At 42.3% G+C, this 19372-nt stretch overlaps 2 protein-coding genes across 2 annotated transcripts in view; both read left to right on the top strand.

Moving 5' to 3' along the window:
* Nucleotides 1-317: 317 nt before the first annotated feature.
* Nucleotides 318-6242, top strand: LOC124005535 (layilin-like). The gene is made up of 7 exons (XM_046314895.1): nucleotides 318-638; nucleotides 1496-1793; nucleotides 2641-2798; nucleotides 3350-3394; nucleotides 4329-4415; nucleotides 4643-4757; nucleotides 5082-6242. Exons 1-7 carry the CDS (start codon nucleotides 563-565, stop codon nucleotides 5410-5412), a joined length of 1110 nt encoding a protein of 369 aa, XP_046170851.1. The 5' UTR covers nucleotides 318-562; the 3' UTR covers nucleotides 5413-6242.
* Nucleotides 6243-7304: 1062 nt separating this feature from the next.
* The window catches only part of LOC124005622 (serine/threonine-protein kinase SIK2-like), a 57275-nt gene continuing 45207 nt past the window's right edge, over nucleotides 7305-19372 (top strand). Inside the window, exons 1-3 of the mRNA XM_046315040.1 lie at nucleotides 7305-7744; nucleotides 12350-12466; nucleotides 14714-14777. Coding sequence (XP_046170996.1) covers nucleotides 7607-7744; nucleotides 12350-12466; nucleotides 14714-14777 — 319 coding nt within the window. The 5' untranslated portion in view covers nucleotides 7305-7606. The remainder of the gene's footprint in view (nucleotides 7745-12349; nucleotides 12467-14713; nucleotides 14778-19372) is intronic.

Below are 19372 nucleotides of genomic sequence, written 5' to 3'. Positions count from 1 at the left end.
TGTGTGTGTGTGTGTGTGTGTGTGTGTGTGTGTGTGTGTGTGTGTGTGTGTGTGTGTGTGTGTGTGTGTGTGTGTGTGTGTGTGTGTGTGTGTGTGTGTGTGTGTGTGTGTACGTGCGTGGGCGTGTGTGCATGAATGTGAAATTGACAATATTTACTATACACTTGTTCAATCCTATGTATGTTTCTCTCACTCGGTATAACACACAATACAAAGACATCCATTCATTCTAGTCTCTCTCCCATTCTTATCAAATATATGTGACTGATTATTGTGTGGGTACAGCATGGAGTAGCCTAATGTTATTTATTATGCCTTTATGTGAGCGCAAAAAAACATAGCAAGATATGAGAAGCGTTGCTTCTTTAAACTTTTATCTTGGATGGACTTACACAAAATCAAAGGCCATCCGCAGTAAGAGGGGTTTAAAAACCGGATCCTACAAAAACACTTCGACCTAATTCTGATGTGACCATATCCGATTGTTTCCCTCTCTCAGGCTTTGACGAGCAGCCACGGATTTGCTCGAATTCACGCGAAACGCTTTAGTGAAGATGAAGAAATGGATTTTATTAAACTGCTCGGGATTGTTTTCGCTGTTTTCTGCCAACCAGGATTCACCCAATTTGAACTCAATGGTGAGTGTTTACAGGGAAAAAATGTCAAACTTGTCAAAGCCCATTGTCAAAAAAGTAACGGTATGATTAACCAAAGTTATTTAATGCATGAAAATATTGCGCCCTGTTGATTGTGCGGGAAAAACATGTTTCTTTAGTGCCTAACGAAAGAAAGATTTTGGACGACTAAAATGTTTAAATAGAAACTTCAAACGTCGCTCAAAGTCGGGGGCTTTAGTAGGCTACATGGAAAAAACAGTAACTGCGAAATTTCACTTCAATAGGCCTTTACATTACCCAGGGCAGGCTTTTGTTTTGGTTTGTGTGCCGGAAAAAATATGATTCGTTTTGAGATGGGGTATTGTGCTCCCAAGTAGGCTACAGATTTACAAGACCAATGTGGTATTCAATGGCCTAAAGGAGGTGCAAAAATCAACGCGCAAAATCAAGGTGGGCCATATTACTTGAAAGCTTAATCACTGTGATTCGCAACAAGATTAATAAAGGCCCTAATAATAAAGAAAATAAGAGAGTAATAATCAATAAATAATAACATGCAGCCAATTCATAGTGTTACATGCCAGTGCTTATGAAAAACAGTAAAGCATTTCTTAAGTTTATGGCAATAGGCCAACATATAATCAAGAGCTCTTGCACATAGGCCTATTATCATGTAATTCATGTAGGCTAATATGTGTGCCATATGTCCTCACATCTTGCATAACAACTTGCAATATTATTCCAATGAATATATATTAACATTCTGATTTGCCAATCGTGATTAGCCATGCTTAGATTTGCAATTTTGCAATTGAATTAGCAATTTGATTTGCATTCTTGATTTTCAATTTCTTATTTTCCAATGTGATGCACTGTAGGCCAGAGGATCTGTCGACGTGGCACAGAGCGACCCTGCTACAGGATCAACTACTTCCAGGACCCACGGCGGAGGGTGACCTTCAATGATGCCAGCCAGGCCTGCAGAACGGATGGGGGGGAGATCCTCAGTATCGAGACTGACAATGAGCAGCACCTGGTAGAGAGGTTCATCCAGCAGTTGCAGGCCACTGATGGGGACTTCTGGATCGGGCTGCACAGAAGCCCACGCCACCGGGTGACTACCATAGGCTGCCCTTCGCAGTACTACTGGCTGGATGGCAGCAAGGCCAGATTCAGGTGTCCTTGTGTTTTACTTTGGTTTCAAGTCTAGGAGATCCCTGTAGCAAAAAGTCTAGGAGATCCCTGCAGCTGTTGCCATGCACACCACAGGAAAATAAAGGGCCATAGCGATACCTCACATGACTCACAATAGTCTGAGAGACATCAAAGAGCATCGTGGATTAACATATCTTCATGCTTTGAGGGTCATTGCTATTTTATCTGTAAAATGTTAATAACCATGAATGTTGTGGTATCGGCAGTGTTGAAGGAGCTATTCTGAAAATATAGTTTACCAAGGTACTAATTACTTCACACTGGCAGAAATTAAGCTACACTAAAGCTATCCTTAAAAAAACATAGTTTACTTTGAAAAAGTAGTTCACTACATCCAAAATACTTAGTGAAAAATTATCATATGTAAATCTGAAGTGTCACAAGATGACAAATTGCAATAACAGATCACTGTAGTCAGATTTGAACAGAATGTGTAATTTATCCTAAATCACAAAATAAATCTTTCAAGTGAGAATTAGGCAGGCCTGAGGCCAAAAAAGAAAGGAAATGATTGCCGATTTCACCCAAATATTATTTTATTTAGCAAAAAATAATAGTGTATTGTTCCAGTAGCTAGCTACGCCACTACATGGCAAAAAAAATAATTAACGAATGAAAACTCTTCTTTGATTTGAATTTAGTTCAAATGCCACCATACTAATGCAAAATGTAGTTAAATTACTAGCAGAACTACATGTAGTTCACTACTCCCCAAAAGCGGGTATCAGTAGGATGAGCGTCCATTTTTAGAAGCATGATGGTGAATTTCTGATAGGGTTGTTGACCTATGGAAAAACGCTCGTTGCAGAAACTGGCATTGGGACGAGCCATCGTGTGGAAACGAGATGTGTGTGGTGCTGTACCACCAGCCTTCTGCCCCCCCTGACGAAGGCGGGCGCTTCATGTTCCAGTGGAACGATGAAAACTGCAACACCAAGAACAATTTCGTCTGCAAGTACTCTGAAGGTGAACTGTACCCTGGACACGTTCTGAATAGGCAAACGCTGTGGAACATTGCAGATAGAAATGTCATGAATAGAGCTGACATGATTCATTATTCTACATGTCAGAAAGTTATGTTTGTTCTACATCATGTTTTTCCATCTGAACATTCCACAACATTGTGCCCTTCTGAACATGGCCCCGGTGTCCTTGATAGTGTCCATATTTAGACATGAACAGATTAAACCAGGGTTGTGTTCAATAGACAGCAAACGGAAAGGAAATGTACCGAAAAAGGGAGGGACTACCTAAATTTGTCCAATAATAATCTCTCGTTTCCGTTGACGAAATGTCTTGTTACGGTTTGCAACAGTGTGCACTAATGAATATGACCCATGTTACATTTATCCAATCTCAATCCTGTAGTTTATCTCTGCTGAAGGAGATCATATTGTATGGTATGATTTTGATTGAATACCAGCCTATCAACAAGGAACCTTGGAAAAAGATCATTCAGAATCAATATAGTCCATATTAATTTGCAGCTGATGATTGTCTCTTTCTTTCTCTTACAGAAAAGTTGCCAGTGTTTACTGTGGCGTGGAATTCAGTATACACAGGTAAACCCACTCCTGCAGCAAAAAAAAACACAAAACAGATGGTTGGTGCATATGTTACGGTAAATGTGTAAAATCTGGAAATCTATACATTTTCACACATTTAGCCTACCATTGTGACGGTCTGATTTGACACATTTACTGTAACACATAGACCAGTGATTGAGTTCATTCAATATAGGCAAAGGTCTGCATAAAAAAAGAGATCTAATGGTTATTTTTGTCCAACAATTTAGTGAATTACCTTCTTTAATGTTCAGCAATTAGGCCTGGCTGTGTCCTACAGTAAGTGATGATTTCACTAAGTTACGCTTACATAAAAGTGCTATTTATAAACATTGTTTTGACATTTTTAACAGAAACATTTAGATTTTGTTAAGGTCAAATATGTGAATCCTTGGGATGAGTCATTTGTTGATACTGAGATCAACAGCTCGAACATGATTACGACATCACCAGTCTCAATCACCGAAGTGTCTATGTATAGGATGACATCTAGTGGTCAAGATTTATGAATCGCAATATAATAGAATAGAAGAGGGTAAAATAGAAAAACTTTATCAGAGTCCCGTTCAATTCATCCTCTTCCCAGTTAATAGAGGCAATGCATTAGGCTACAGTACAGTACTATAGCCTACAGTAGGCTATAGTACAATTATAGATTACCAGTGATGCTGCTTGAAACCTTAGGAGTTTATTTCCAGTATGCTGCTAATTTGCATATTAGTCATACTATACTAGTCTACCCATTTCTGCATCACACATGCTCATTCTTTCATCTCAGATGAAGACAAATGTTATCTTATTTTTAGTCTACATATTTATTTGGGCTATATGATGTTTTTGGATATCATATGAACTTACAGTGTTTGTCTATTTACACGTTTTGCTACAGTGTCTGTCTATTTACAAGTTTTGTTCATGATCTGTTTTCCAGTTGCCCCAATTATATCTCTAATGCCAAACCTCCCGTCAGCTACAGTGAGTGATGAGAAAACAAAAATAGGAATGTCTGAATCATCAGGTAAAAAATCTGCACTCTTCAGGTCTATCGAGTTTGATCCTTGTTCATTGTGTCCCAAATGCAATAAGTAATCACCTCATTTATTTTCCAACGTTTTTTCCAAAAGTATTCATAGTTGAGGTGCCAACTTACTGCCATTAGCCTGGTCCCAGATGATTGCACAAACAGATCTGGGACCAGGCTAGAATACCATTATCTTACCTCTGGTGTTCTTTTTCTCCCTGCAGTAACTCTTTTGGATAATGCCTTATATGTCTCCTACATTCTATTTGCCACTATCCCCGTTCTACTGCTGCTGCTTGTGGCTACAGGAGTCTTCTGCTATAAACGGGCAGCCAAAAGGTAATACTTGTTTGCTTCATTAAATAATAACATGCAATAATACATTTTGTACGATAGGCACCTTTCAAGGGCACCTAACATTATTTTAATGTGTGTAAAACATCTCTAAGTTCAAAAAATGACATAAGATTGGCAAAACAGAGGAAGCTCACAAGAGGGCTTGCGAAACATAATCAACGTCAGACATCACAGAGCATAAGATGGCCTTAAGAGATGTTTTGTTTTGAGGTGGTTTTGAATGCCGTATTTGAAGTAGGCAATGCTGGAGGTGTGTGTGGCTCACTACATGCCTCTGTAAATTATAGTGTGACTGTCTTTACGCAGGAGAAAGTCTCAAACAGACAGCTACCCTAAGCAAGAGCAATGGGGTACAATGTCCACAGCGGCCTGCAACATCCAAGGACCCTATGCCTACCAGGACATCACTAAGCTTCAACCAGCCGATCTGGAGAGCATGGCACCTGAATCAATCAAGAAGATGTCCTTCTGTGACTCCTCTCTTCATACCCAGTGTGATGATTACGAGAATGTTTCAAACAAGGATACAGTGACAGAGAGTGGCTTTGTGACCAATGGCATCTATGAGGCCTGCCAAGACCAGGGTCGGCACTATCTCAACGAGACTGGATGGGTGGAGAATGAGATCTATGAATAATGTTGCCGTCCTGCAGTGCCTCTCTCTTTACCACATGTCCATTGAGCCATCTGGGCATCTGACTGTTGGTGTCTCCATTAAGCTTTCATATATCCTGCTGGTGGGTTGTATGGCATCATGTGACGCGAGACAGGACGGACAGATCCTGTGTAGTATTATAAAGTGTTTGCTTTAGGGTATGCCTATTAACCATACAAAGAAGACCCATTTGAGGCTTCCTGTGTGGAGGCTGATGTCAGTGAAAAGGACAATATCTTCGGAAACTCGGATGACAGAAGTCTGACCCCACGATACCGCTGAGCAATGGTCTGCGAGAGATGATCCTCCCAATGATGTTTACCAAAGCCTCCACTGTCATGACACCAGTTTGAGCTGGCTGGATACAGTCTTTAATGTGCCTTTTCATGGCTACACCAAAGTCCAGGTTGAATAACAGTGTGTAGCATTCGTTTATTTGCCTATTCCTGTGTCTTCGTCTTATAAACTTGTATTTATCACAATGTTGTGAAGAAAATCAAGAAAATATATGTTTTGTGTACATTGTATATTCAAGTGGGGCTGACTAGAGTGTTGTGAAAAAGTAGTCTAACTAGCTAAAGCTGAGTGTTCTTGAAGGATGTCTGACAGGAAATTCCGAAAGCACATCTGGAACACGCACATCCAGGAAATCTAGCATTGACAGCAGAGGCTTTTGGGGTGCTGCTCTCAACAGTTTTCCATGTAAGGCTGTCACGATAGGTTAATTAACAAAACATGCACTTGCTGGACATGTAGGCCTATCAAATATCACACATACTGCTCTGGCTACAAATAAAGCCTATGAATGACCAGCATAAGTGTTTTTATTTTGTTAGTTTTACTTGAATGTGACTTTGTTGTGTTTTTGTGTACAAGAAGACAGAAAAATAGACAATTTCTAAGTCATAAAACCTTTGGTAAGATAGAGCTTACTTCACTGTACTATTGCAAACTCATGACTTCCATATTGTTTGTTTAACCAGCAGGTGGTGCTGTTTCATGTCATTTTTTAACTGTCTTTCCATTGGTCTCGAACTCCAGCACCTGAACTCAAATTCTATGTTGATCGCTAGATGTGCAACGGGTATGTTAAAAAAGGATAATAATTTGCTCATATTCTGTTATATTATTTTATTAGTCTTAAACCAATTGATTCGGTATAATAACCTGTATCCAAAATGTACAAACCTGAATTGCAGAACACACACCATTCCAGCATAATCCAAGTGAATGTTTGCCGTTTTATGCATAGCTGGGAAACCTGGCAAGCATCGTTGTTTGACCTTTATTTAACTAGGCAAGTCAGTTTAGGACAAATTCTTATTTACAATGACGGCCTACCCCGGCCAAACCCTAACCCGGACGCTGGGCCAATTGTGCGCCGCCCTATGGGACTCCCAATCAACGGTTGTGATACAGCCTGGAATCGAACCAGGGTTTGTGGTGACGCCTCTGGTACTAAGATGTATTTGTGGTTGCATCACTTGCATGCATAATTTGCTTTGTGCATAAACATGCATATGTTTCATAGTAAGAGCCCAGCTGCACACACAACTTTACATAACAACTTGCATGCCTAGAGTAACTTGCCAGTATAAATGTCCATAAATAATGCCCACAGTCCAGTCCCTGCACTTTGACCATGAGTAACAAAATCTGTATGTGTGCACCTGCAGGCCAAACTTCAAAGTCAACTATCCACTCAGGGCGGCGAGCTAACAGATTTCAGAATAGCAATGTAACCGGTTGACGTTAGAGGTGGGTCCGGTTGCCTTGGAAACGAATTGGCACTGAAGCGTGGAACAGCTTCAGAGGCCCGCCCCCTGTACAAATACCCCCATAGCTCTGACGTCAATGTACGTCAACGAGAGAATATGATGCCTCCTGCAAGTCAACTCGTGTACTTTAGTTAATAGAGGTAGCTAGCTGAAATATTCTAGCCGTGTTGTGTTGCAGAACGTGGCGTGGCAGCCTGTGGCACTCGTACATGTCACCTGTCTCGTTGGTCTGAAGGGTCGTTCACGTTCAAACTGGCAGGGCGACCGAGAATTGTACTTTTTGTCTATTTTGAATAGACACATTTTAGCGGGCGGTTTGTTTTCCCTCCCTCGATATCTTGTAGGCGAAAGTTGCGAGCCCTTACCTCCTCACCCCCCAAAACCACATTTAATACAGCATGGTCATGGCTGACAATCACCAAAAACCGATATTCCGGGGTCCTGTCCGAGTGGGCTTCTACGATATCGAACGTACTCTGGGAAAGGGTAATTTCGCCGTTGTAAAGCTGGCTAGACATCGTATTACCAAGACCGAGGTGAGTACTGAGCAAACTAGCTAGCTGGCTAGCATGTTAGGTAACCGTGAACTACAGTACGCCTAAACGTGTGATTCTCTTATAAAGGATACTAACCTTGCCTTTGAACTAACAAGCTAACGTTAGTTACTTATCCCCTGTTTTGCAGCGATAAATGAGCTTGCTATCTAAAGTTGTATTTACACATTTTGTAGTTAACTCATTCTGTTCACAATTGACATTGACATTTTTCGACTATTTCACACCTAGGTAACGTTAACGTTAGCTTGCTTTGTTGCAAACACGGTCGTTTTTTTGCAAAGTTTTTGACCCACACATGAAGAAAGCAATAGAGTAGTACCAACTATTATATACCTTGTTAATCAAAACTGTCCGACGGGCGAAGGAAAAATAATTTGTAGCTAGGGCTGGCACAATTGTGTATATCTACACTGCTCCAAAAAATAAAAGGAACACTAAAATAACACATCCTACATCTGAATGAATGAAATATTCTTATTAAATACTTTTTTCTTTACATAGTTGAATGTGCTGACAACAAAATCACACAAATGATCAATGGAAATCAAATTTATCAACCCATGGAGGTCTGGATTTGGAGTCACACTCAAAATTAAAGTGGAAAACCACACTACAGCCTGATCCAACTTTGATGTAATCCTAGTCCTTAAAACAAGTCAAAATGAGGCTCAGTAGTGTGTGTGGCCTCCACGTGCCTGTATGACCTCCCTACAACGCCTGGGCATGCTCCTGATGAGGTGGGTGATGGTCTCCTGAGGGATCTCCTCCCAGACCTGGACTAAAGCATCCGCCAACTCCTGGACAGTCTGTGGTGCAATGGATGGAGCGAGACATGATGTCCCAGATGTGCTCAATTGGATTCAGGTCTGGGGAAAGGGCGGTCCAGTCCATAGCATCAATGCCTTCCTCTTGCAGGAACTGCTGACACACTCCAGCCACATGAGGTATAGCATTATCTTGCATTAGGAAGAACCCAGGGCCAACCGCACCAGCATATGGTCTCACAAGGGGTCTGAGGATCTCATCTCGGTACCTAATGGCAGTCAGGCTACCTCTGGCGAGCACATGGAGGGCTGTGCGGCCCCCCAAAGAAATGCCACCCCACACCATGACTGACCCACCGCCAAACCGGTCATGCTGGAGGATGTTGCAGGCAGCAGAACGTTCTCCACGGCGTCTCCAGACTCTTATCACGTCTGTCACATGTGCTCAGTGTGAACTTGCTTTCATCTGTGAAGAGCACAGGGCGCCAGTGGCGAATTTGCCAATCTTGGTGTTCTCTGGCAAATGCCAAGCGTCCTGCACGGTGTTGGGCTGTAAGCACAACCCCCACCTGTGGACGTCGGGCCCTCATACCACCCTCATGGAGTCTGTTTCTGACCGTTTGAGCAGACACATGCACATTTGTGGCCTGCTGGAGGTCATTTTGCAGGGCTCTGGCAGTGCTCCTCCTGATCCTCCTTGCACAAAGGTGGAGGTAGCGGTCCTGCTGCTGGGTTGTTGCCCTCCTACGGCCTCTTCCACGTCTCCTGATGTACTGGCCTCTCTCCTGGTAGTGCCTCCATGCTCTGGACACCACTGACAGACACAGCAAACCTTCTTGCCACAGCTCACATTGATGTGCCATCCTGGATGAGCTGCACTACCTGAGTCACTTGTGTGGGTTGTAGACTCCGTCTCAGGCTACCACTAGAGTGAAAGCACCGCCAGCATTCAAAAGTGACCAAAACATTAGCCAGAAAGCATAGGAACTGAGAAGTGGTCTGTGGTCACCACCTGCAGAACCACTCCTTTATTGGGGGTGTCTTGCTAATTGCCTTTAATTTCCACCTGTTGTCTATTCCATTTGCACAACAGCATGGGACATTTTTTGTCAATCTGTGTTGCTTCCTAAGTGGACAGTTTGATTTCACAGAAGTGTGATTGACTTGGAGTTACATTGTGTTGTTTAAGTGTTTCCTTTATTTTTTTGAGCAGTGTAGTTTACCCAATAACACTTACTCATTTTTACAAGAAGTGCATAAAGTTGTTAATCATTGTATGAGCAGAATGGCACGGTTGGGAGGAGAAGCATCATTTCGTAATGTTCCAATCGGTCAAAACCATTTGTTTTGGAAACAGCGGTGTCACCAAAGCTGTTATTTATTCATGATATATGTCATAGCAACTTTTCTAAGATGCATATGACAATAACCGTGGCCATTTGCATGACAATTGGGCCTAATCGTTACCCAAAATTCCATAATCGTCACAGCCCTACTTATAGTATTGGTTTCCATCTGGATGTCACCAGGATATGCCAATTGGCTAACGTATCGAGGTGCCTCCCATTGTTTTGCTTCCCCAGGCAGCTGTATCACATATCGCTTGAGGTAGCTAACGTGGCCAACTTGTTCCATCCCACTTGATTATATTTTGACTAAGATAGCAGCCTACACGAGAAATAACTTGTAATATTGGTAGTCACCTTGATAGTCTACTGCTCAATGGGAGAGTTTGCCCTGCAAGCTGACAACATATCACGGGTCACAGTGCATCCTTAGTTCCTGCTTTCCGACCAATGCAGAGCACCGCTGTCCTGCAGTATGGAGAGGGGATGTAGTTTGATAGTCTCTCGTCAGTCTTTTCTCTTAAAGCAAAACATTTGGTCTAATAATGAAGGATCTAGAATAGGCCAATGTCATACCTTAAAAAAATAATAAAGACAAAAATTTGTGACACATTCATGTTTTCTTTGAGGATGTGTATGGAGCTGAGTAGAGCTACATAAACATAAATCATAAGATCTTATCATTTTGTTAAAATTGCATTTGAAGGACATGTTTGGATTGAATCACCTGACTGGCAATATCCTCAATGTCCGGAACACCATGAGCTTTCTATTCTACTGCGATTACACAGGGGGACTAGTAACCATTGTGACTGTGCTTGTTTTTAACACGGACACAGATGGGTCATCTTTCTTCATTAGCTTTGAGCTCACAGAGCTCTCGAAGGTGCAAAATTAAACTATTTCGACACTGAACCTTGGAGTCCTGTCCTGTGCTATTCCTCTGAATATAGCATATGTATCTATTTAGCTAGTCAGTGGCAATGTTTCTCAGCTAAACAAGCGAGTCACATTGGTCAGTTCAAAGACCAACATAAGCCTGGCTACGTGTTGAAACAAGCGAGGAATAACATACAATGTGACACCCTCTTCCACAGATGAATACAAATTGATGACCATTACGGAATGTAACGTGAGTCATAAGCATGCAGAGACCAGTACAGTACTTAGAATGACCCTCACTGTATTTTATGTTGTGAGGCAGCTGAAGCCACTGAACATGGGTCTACTCTGCTGCTCTCCCTCTGACCATGTTGTCCAGACTCTCCATATCCAGGATGTGTCCCAAATGTCACCCTATTCTCTATGTAGTGCACTACTTTTGGCCAGGGCCCATAGTGCGATACTTTTGAGCAGCGCCCTACTTTGTAAATGGTGTGCCATTTGGGATGAAATCCTAGCCTATCCATGTTGCGTGAAAACAGTCAGTCAGTAGGACAACGATGGGAGAACTAGGGTGTATGAACAAAATGGAAGCCAACAGAAGCAAATGGCAAGGGACCTACATGAATTTGTCCATCATCAACTCTTGTTTTCATTGCAAAACGTGTTCGACTGGTTGCTATGGTGCACAATAATCATTACACCACTGTCCATCTCCTGTTCCCTTTTTTCATTGGTCTCTTTCATTTATGATCTTGTGATCAGTCGGACCTCAGTTCACGAATGCCCCCAACCTTACTTGACCTCATTGGATATATCGGCCGTATGCATCAAATTGTGTGTGGATGGCTTGACAGAAATGGTTGCAAGAAGGTAAATGTTGAACTTTTGTTGCACAAATATCCAGATGATGCTGCATATAATTTTGCGCTATGACGCGGTAGGTGTGATCGAGGCGTCAACGTAATCTGTTTATAACGAAGAACGAGAGGAGAGTTAGTGTAGTGCTATGTATCTAATCAAGCGTTGTGTTGGGTAAGATTAGAGTGGAATGATTAAAGGCCTCCCCTCGCTTTTGTTTACTCCCTGAGCTTGGCTCGCAGACATTTGGATCTCTTCAAGTCCTGGTGATGAAATGCTGTTTATGAGAGAGAGACTTGGGATATTGCATGTTATCATGACATGGACACACTGTTAATCAACTCTCGCAAGGATGAAGAAATGGCCTGTTTTCCAGCAGCTTCTGCTAATGTTTGCCGCCCTTGCCTCTCACCCAATGTGGGTGACGGAATATAAAAGCTGTTTATGATTACCTCCAGCAAACAGTTTTTTTTGTACATAGGAGAGCATTTGAGATTTATTTTTTTTGTCTGCTTGCCTTGCAAGAACTGAGAGTGCTGTGGAATTATATTATGGAGAGAGAGGCTTACTGCTTACCACTTTTTCCCCCTTTTGTCTTTAGAATGATCTGCCTCAGTCTAAGCGACACTTAAATGTAGGCCTACAAAAAAGTATTTTATTTTCCTACATAAAAAGACCTCAAGGGAATCCTTTGAATGTTTTGTCCAGGGACTCATCACTGTGTTCCACAGGTTGCCATTAAAATAATAGACAAGAGCCAACTAGATGCTGTGAACCTGGAGAAGATCTACCGGGAGGTACAGATCATGAAAATGTTGGACCACCCGCACATCATCAAGTTGTACCAGGTAAATCGCTCCTCTTAAAAAAACAGTATACAACATACATTCCCTTTTTTATTTGGTCCTCTGGGTTTTTGTCAGTGTTGGAATTCTGTCCTCAAACTTGAGTGAAAGTAAAGATACCTTAATAGAAAATGACTCAAGCAAGTAAAAGGGAAAGTCACCTTGTAAAGTACTACTTGAGTAAAATTCTAAATATACTTAAGTATCAAAAGTAAAAGTAGGAATAATAATTAACCAAACTGTATTTTAAAAATATATATATTTTTTACAGATAGCCAGGGTCACACTCCAACACTCAGACGACATTTAACAACAAAGCATTTGTGTTTAGTGAGGACGCCAGGTCAGAGGCAATATGGATGACCAGGGATGACCAAGTGTGCAAATTGGACCCATTTTCTCTCCTGCTAAGCATTACAAATGTAACAAGTACATTTGGATGTCAAGGAAAATGTATAGAGTAAAAAGTACATAATTTTCTTTAGGAATAGAGTGAAGTGAAACTTGTCTAGAAATAGTAAAGTACACATACCCCAAAAAATGACTTAATTAAAGTATTTTTTCTGAAGTGCTTTACACCACTGTTTTTGTATAAATTTGCAATGCCTACGGTCATTCAGGATATTTTCTAATGGGTTAGCAAACATCTCCAATCTACCTGGCCTTCACAGTCCTAGACCTTCATAGATATCAGAGCTGACGTCTGACGGAGTTAATGACTAAACAACCAACCCTCTGCATCTTCAAGCAATGTGTCAAGGTGCTTGACAGAATTTCACCCAAACTGCACTGTAGGTTTCAGCCTCTCGTGTTAATAGCAGAAGGGGAAAGAAATGTTCAGCTGCCAAGCTCTCTCATCAGAGGAGGTCCTACTGGTCAACCTGAAAAGCCCACCCCAGACTTCACTTTATTACATAAGACTTTAGGTCACTTTGGTCATTGGCAATGTGAATAGCACTTCGTTATTACACAACCAAGTGGCTCAGGTCCAGACATTGATGTGTAATCATTGTGTATCATTATTTCCAACAGCTCTTCCATTCAAACGGCTTGGGTCAATTAGTAATTTCCTTTCAGGCCTCATGAACAGAGGGCAGCAGGCTCGGCATCGGCTCTCTTCTCGCTCTCTCATCCCCAAACAACCAACACCCCCCTCCTTGGGGTCTTTGCTTCACAGGATGCCCCCTCAGTGGACTCAGAGACCCAAGTTTTACACACACACAGCTCTTGCTTCGACCACTTCACTGTTTCAAATAAACTCCTCATCCCCACCTTCATCAATATATTGCCTATTTGTCCCCATCAAGCATTCACAACAACACAGATAAGTTGTAGGCTATAATGTTGTCCTTTACATGGGACAACAATCCATGTCATTCCCTCATTTGTATCATTGACAGATTATTCTGGCAGAATTTGGATGATTAGTGCCATGTGGTCGGCATGTTATGGAAGGCACTGGGGAAAGTCACATTGGTTATCCCTACAGCATCTTTGATAAAGTCATGGAGGCAGTGGCATATTGGTCAGAAAGGGTGCAGAGCAACGGGTTAGTGTGCCCAGATGGGAATTTACATGAAAGAACCACTTTGGGGGATGTGAATGTATCTGATTCATTAATGCATCTCTTTTCCTCTCTCTCAATTTAGCTCTCTTCATCCCATTGTTTTCTTTGGCTAATTCTGTACTGATAGTGCCAGCGGTGTGTGTGGGAGGACACCAGGGTATGCGTCCCAAAATGGCACCCTATTCGCTATGTAGTGCACTACTTCCCATAGGGCCCTGGTCAAAAGAAGTGCGCTTCATAGGGAACATGGTGCCATTTGGAATGTAGACCCTGGTGTCCTCCTACACACACACCGCTGGCACTCTACAGGGAATAGAGGAACCGTTCAACCATGGAACAGAACATCGTTCCTGTTCTCTCATATTTGTGTCATTTTTGTAATTCCGGAATAAAATAATGACTTTTTTGTTATTGTTGTGTGCAGCCAGTATAAGCCTTTTACTCTGCTGATCAGTGCAAGTTTGCATTCATTCATTTGTTCTTTATGATCCTTTCATCAAGACTGTTCTGCGGTTCTCAGTAGGCCCACGTCAGCCAGCCTAATACTAATTCCAGGAATCCATGCACAAGGATTGTCAGATGAATTTACATCTTAACAGCACTGAGGTCATTGCTGAAGTTGGTCTTAATATGTTTTGCTGTGTGCTTATTGCTTACTCATTGTTTCCTTCCCTCTTTCATAGGTAATGGAGACTAAGAACATGCTCTACTTGGTGACGGAGTATGCCAAGAACGGGGAGATTTTCGGTAAGTGACGCAGACGTACCAAGCAAATTTTTACCCGACGACAATGTCAAACAATTTTTGCATAAATCTCTAAATCGCAATCAGTGTAGATGAAGGGGAGGATACAGGTTAAAGAAGCAGTTTTCAGCCTTTTAAGCCAACTGAATTATGGATGTATGTGTGCCATTGAGGGTGAATTGGCAAGACAACATTAGGTGCCTTTGAACGGGGTATGATAGTGCAGTGGATCCCAAACTGGGACATGCCCGTGGGGGTGTTTTTTTACATTTTTTTAAGGAACTTACAAATTAGGTAGTGCATCATCAGTTCCTCTTGTCATGCTAGTCGTGGCATACATTAGAGAGCTATTTATAACTTCTAGATAATGTCCGGATCAACTAGTCCATGTCAGCTAATGTTTTTAGCTTTAAACCAGCAACATTTTCTCTCTGCCAACAAGAGGGGGGTGAACAGTTTGTCATGAGCAGTGCTTGTGCCCATATAAATAAATGTGGCGTGCATGAAGGAGGGGTGCGGGATGTTCCCCAATGCTGAATGCGGGGCCTGAGTGAAAAGGGAACCCCTGTGGTAGTGGGTGCCAGGAGCTGCAACGCTTCTGGGTTTTTCACGCTCAAGTTTCCTGTGTGTATCAAGTGGCCCATCACCCAAAGGACATCCAACCAACTTGACACAACTATGGGAAGCATTGGAGTCAACATGGGCCAGCATCCCTGTGGAATGCTTTCGACACCTTGTAGAGTTTATGCCCCAACAAATTGAGGCTGTTCTGAGGGCAAAAGGGGGTGCAACTCAATATTAGGAAGGTGTTCATAATATTTGGTGTACTCTCTGTATGTTCCTGATAGGCTTTTGCTTAATCAAAAGGGAAGGCTTCTTTCACTGTCTAAGGACAGGTAGTAGGACAAAGGAATGCCTCCACCTGTTGAGACAATGATGATTTTATTAAATCTTCCCTTGAGCTCCTCACCATTTGCATATCTTGCCCCTAATCCTACTTTCAGTGAAGATTGATTGTCATAGGTGAGAAGCATTGGGTTAAACCCATAGAACTAGAATTCTATGATATATGATTATGAACCACGTAGATAGTGATGATTTCCTGGTCTTGTGTTTTGACTAAACAAGGCTGGTAGTTTGTCCAAATACCCTTGTTTATGTTGTTGTGCCACTTTGATGGCACCCACTGGGGCAGGGAGAGGGCAAGAAGGAGGAGGCACAGGTTAATAGAGCTTGTCTGACCTCCATTTTCAGTTCAGGGGTCAGTCAAAACAGCCTTTCCTCAAATACCCTTCTGTATCTCTACAGAGTTGTTACAGGCTTGCCTGTCTTCTATATACCCACCAAATAAGACAGAATATAAACCTAAGAGAATATCATATGATGTAGGTAAAGATGCGAAATGTGAATGCTATTTTACCCCAAAGCACATTTTGTTTTTTTGTACAGTACATGGACCTCACAGACAGGCCTGCCCAAGGCAAGCCATTTCCCAATGGTTATGTAAAGTGATTTTTGTATTGATGAATTGTGTTGCATGATGTTTGACACATCATTGTACTGTAGGCAATGCAGTGCTGGGTACAGTGAAGGTGTGCACAAGGTGAGTGGGTTGGTTAACCTTTGCCCCTTAAAAAGTGGACAAGAAAGACAAGCAATTGGTGGGATTCTACTACTGGACTGGATCGGTTATTGATATGAAAACGCTAGATAGCCTGGCCGTGAAGAATGAATAAGAGTCTGGTCATGAAAGGAGGGCAAAACCAGAAGCCCTAGAAGTAACCTATTAGGACTTATAGAACCAATCTTGATGTACCATTGAGGTATGAGGCGCATGTTCTATCGCTAACAGACAACCCATGCTCTCTGGTCTGCTCCAATGAAAACCAGCGCTGTTGCCACCAGCCATCTTGGTTATACAAGCAGCGTTTTCTGGTTCTCATTTATTTGTTTGTGTAGAGGGAGGAAAGGGAGTGCTTACTTGACACATGAAGGATGACAGTTTTTTTTTTTTTTTATTTTTTTATACACGTGGAACAAAGTGAAGTGATGGGGGGGCACTCAGAAAAGTTGTCTGCCTTATCCGTGCCAATGTTTATCCTTCTGGAAGGTTCTCCCATCTCCACAGAGGAACTCTGGTGCTCTGTCACCTCCCTGACCAAGGCCTCCTCCCCCGATTGCTCAGTTTGACTGGGCAGCCAACTCTAGGAAGAGTCTTGGTGTTTCCAAACTTCTTCCATTTAAGAATGATGGAGACCACTGTGTTCTTGGGACTTCAATGCTGCAGAATTTTTTTGGTGCCCTTCCCCAGATCTGTGCCTCGACACAATCCTGTCTCGGAGCTCTACGGACAATTTCTTCGACCTGGCTTGGTCAACTGTGGGACCTTGTAGACAGGTGTGTGCCTTTCCAAATCATGTCCAGTCAATTGAATTTACCACAGGTGGACTCCAAGTTGTAGAAACAGCTCAAGAATGATCAATGGAAACCAGATTTACCTGAAATCATTTTCGCGTTTCATAGCAAAGGGTCTGAATACTTATATAAACAAGATATTTCAGTTTGATTTTCCGCTTTCTCATTATGGGGTATTGTGTTTAGATTGAGGAAAAACATACATTTTAATACATTTTAGAATAAGGCTGTAACGTAACACATTTTGGAAAAAGGGAAGGGGTCTGAACACTTTCCGAATGCACCATTTCTTGATTACATAAATATTCAACCCCCCCGTGGCGGGCCGGGTGCATGCACGCTGACACGGTCGCCAGTTGTACACTGTTTCCTCCGACACATTGATGTGGCTGGCTTCCGGGTTTAGCGAGCAGTGTGTCAAGAAGCAGGGTTGTATTTCGAAGACGTTTGGCTCTCGACCTTCGCCTCTCCTGAGTCCGTACGGGAGTTGCAACAATGGGACAAGACTGTAACTAGTAGCATTTGGATATCATGAAATTGGGGACCAAAAGGTGTAAAAAACTAAAAATAAAAATCCATCCCATTTTATCCATTTGAAATTAATGCTGTAAACACAACAAAATGTGGGAAAAGTACATTGGTGTGAATACTTTTTGAAGGCACTATATGTGACAGGTCTTTTTTGTTCTTACACACTCAGTTCTTAGGTGGTGTGTTTGTGTGATTTTTGCCTAGTCAGAGTAATGCATGTTTAGAGGGTCGGAGTAGGGAAATGTGGCAGTGATTCTCAAGTGGTTGATGCCTTATTTTGGATGGTCATCACGTGTTTGTGTGTGCGCAAAGCAGCGATACTGCACTAAATAAACAAACTGTGTTTGACACTCTTCTTCTCCCTGTGTCTGGGTTAAGCCAGGGTCAAGCTCAGACCTGACACTGGTGTTGATTCTAACAACAGCCATCTTGTTTTCACCACAACTGATAAAGAAGGGTGCAGAGTAGTGGCGAGTGAATGGGACAAAGTCGACTGCATTGAGACCGGGTCCACATCCCAAATGACACCTTTATTCCCCTTTAGTGCACTTCTGTTGACCAGGCACCATAGGGAAGTCCATAGGGCTCAGGACTCTTTCTGGGGCTGTATTGAAAATGTGGCGCCTGGAGGACTTGTCTTGCAATCAGCCCACGACAAGCCCATTATGATAGAAATAGACTGGGCTTGATAGTTCATCAGCGCAGCACTCCAACTGAAGGGCAGACAGTACATTTGGGTAACCTAATTTCAGAGAATTCTTAGATTGCTCTGCTGATCATGTCTAGGTATTACAGAACCATTTTGGCCCCACTTATTGTTCTTATTGCACAATGTAATATGGTTATATAATGCATATTTATATGCTTTTCGCCATCAACATCATCACTGAGATTTTCAGGCGCCAGCAAGCAGCACAATAGCTGACGTAGGTAAACAGGATTATGACGTTCTGTTTTCTTCCACTATAAACATACATTCCTTCCACTTAACATCAACCTAAAGATCCACCAAGCTACATTTGTGCAACTTGACTTAGTAGCAAGCTGTCAAGAGCGTCTGCTAAATGACTTAAATGTAAATGTAAATGTAGTGTCTGTTAGTGGCTTTGTGAAGCCACGGTTCTTTATCCAATCACCAGACCGCACTTCACCCACTTATCTGTTATCACTGCTTATAAGTCCTTTTTATAAGCCTGCTGCTCTCGGTCCGTATCCATCCAGCTTTGTCCCAGACTCGGTGTCAACTAGCTAGCTGCCTAGGAGGAGATCTCGTCTGTCTGTCCATCCCATAGAATTGGAATTACTAAGATGGACGTTCCTATACAAGTCAATGACTTACAGTTCCAGTCGGTCTATTTCTACAATCCATCCATCCCAGCCCTATGGACTTTGAGTCTGGCAGGGTGGTGGGCCAGACACAGTGAAAGCAGCCATGCCAACCTGTCTGCTGGCTTGTCAGCCTTACCCACCCACCAAGCTGCAGGAGTGGATCAAACCTGGAGAAATTGGGTCAACTACAAATAATGAGGAGGAACAGAACCGCCAAGCAGAGGAGGAGGAAGGGGGGTGGGGAGGCAAGGGGACATCAATTTGAATTTGAAAAGGGGGTTTTAAAAAAATGTAGGCCATGCATATTAAGAAGAAAACACTAT

This window comes from Oncorhynchus gorbuscha, linkage group LG19 (genome assembly GCF_021184085.1).
Source record: "Oncorhynchus gorbuscha isolate QuinsamMale2020 ecotype Even-year linkage group LG19, OgorEven_v1.0, whole genome shotgun sequence".
Taxonomy (NCBI): Eukaryota; Metazoa; Chordata; class Actinopteri; order Salmoniformes; family Salmonidae; genus Oncorhynchus; species Oncorhynchus gorbuscha.
Note: the sequence above shows the minus strand (reverse complement) of the source record. Positions and strands in the feature narration are given on the sequence as shown.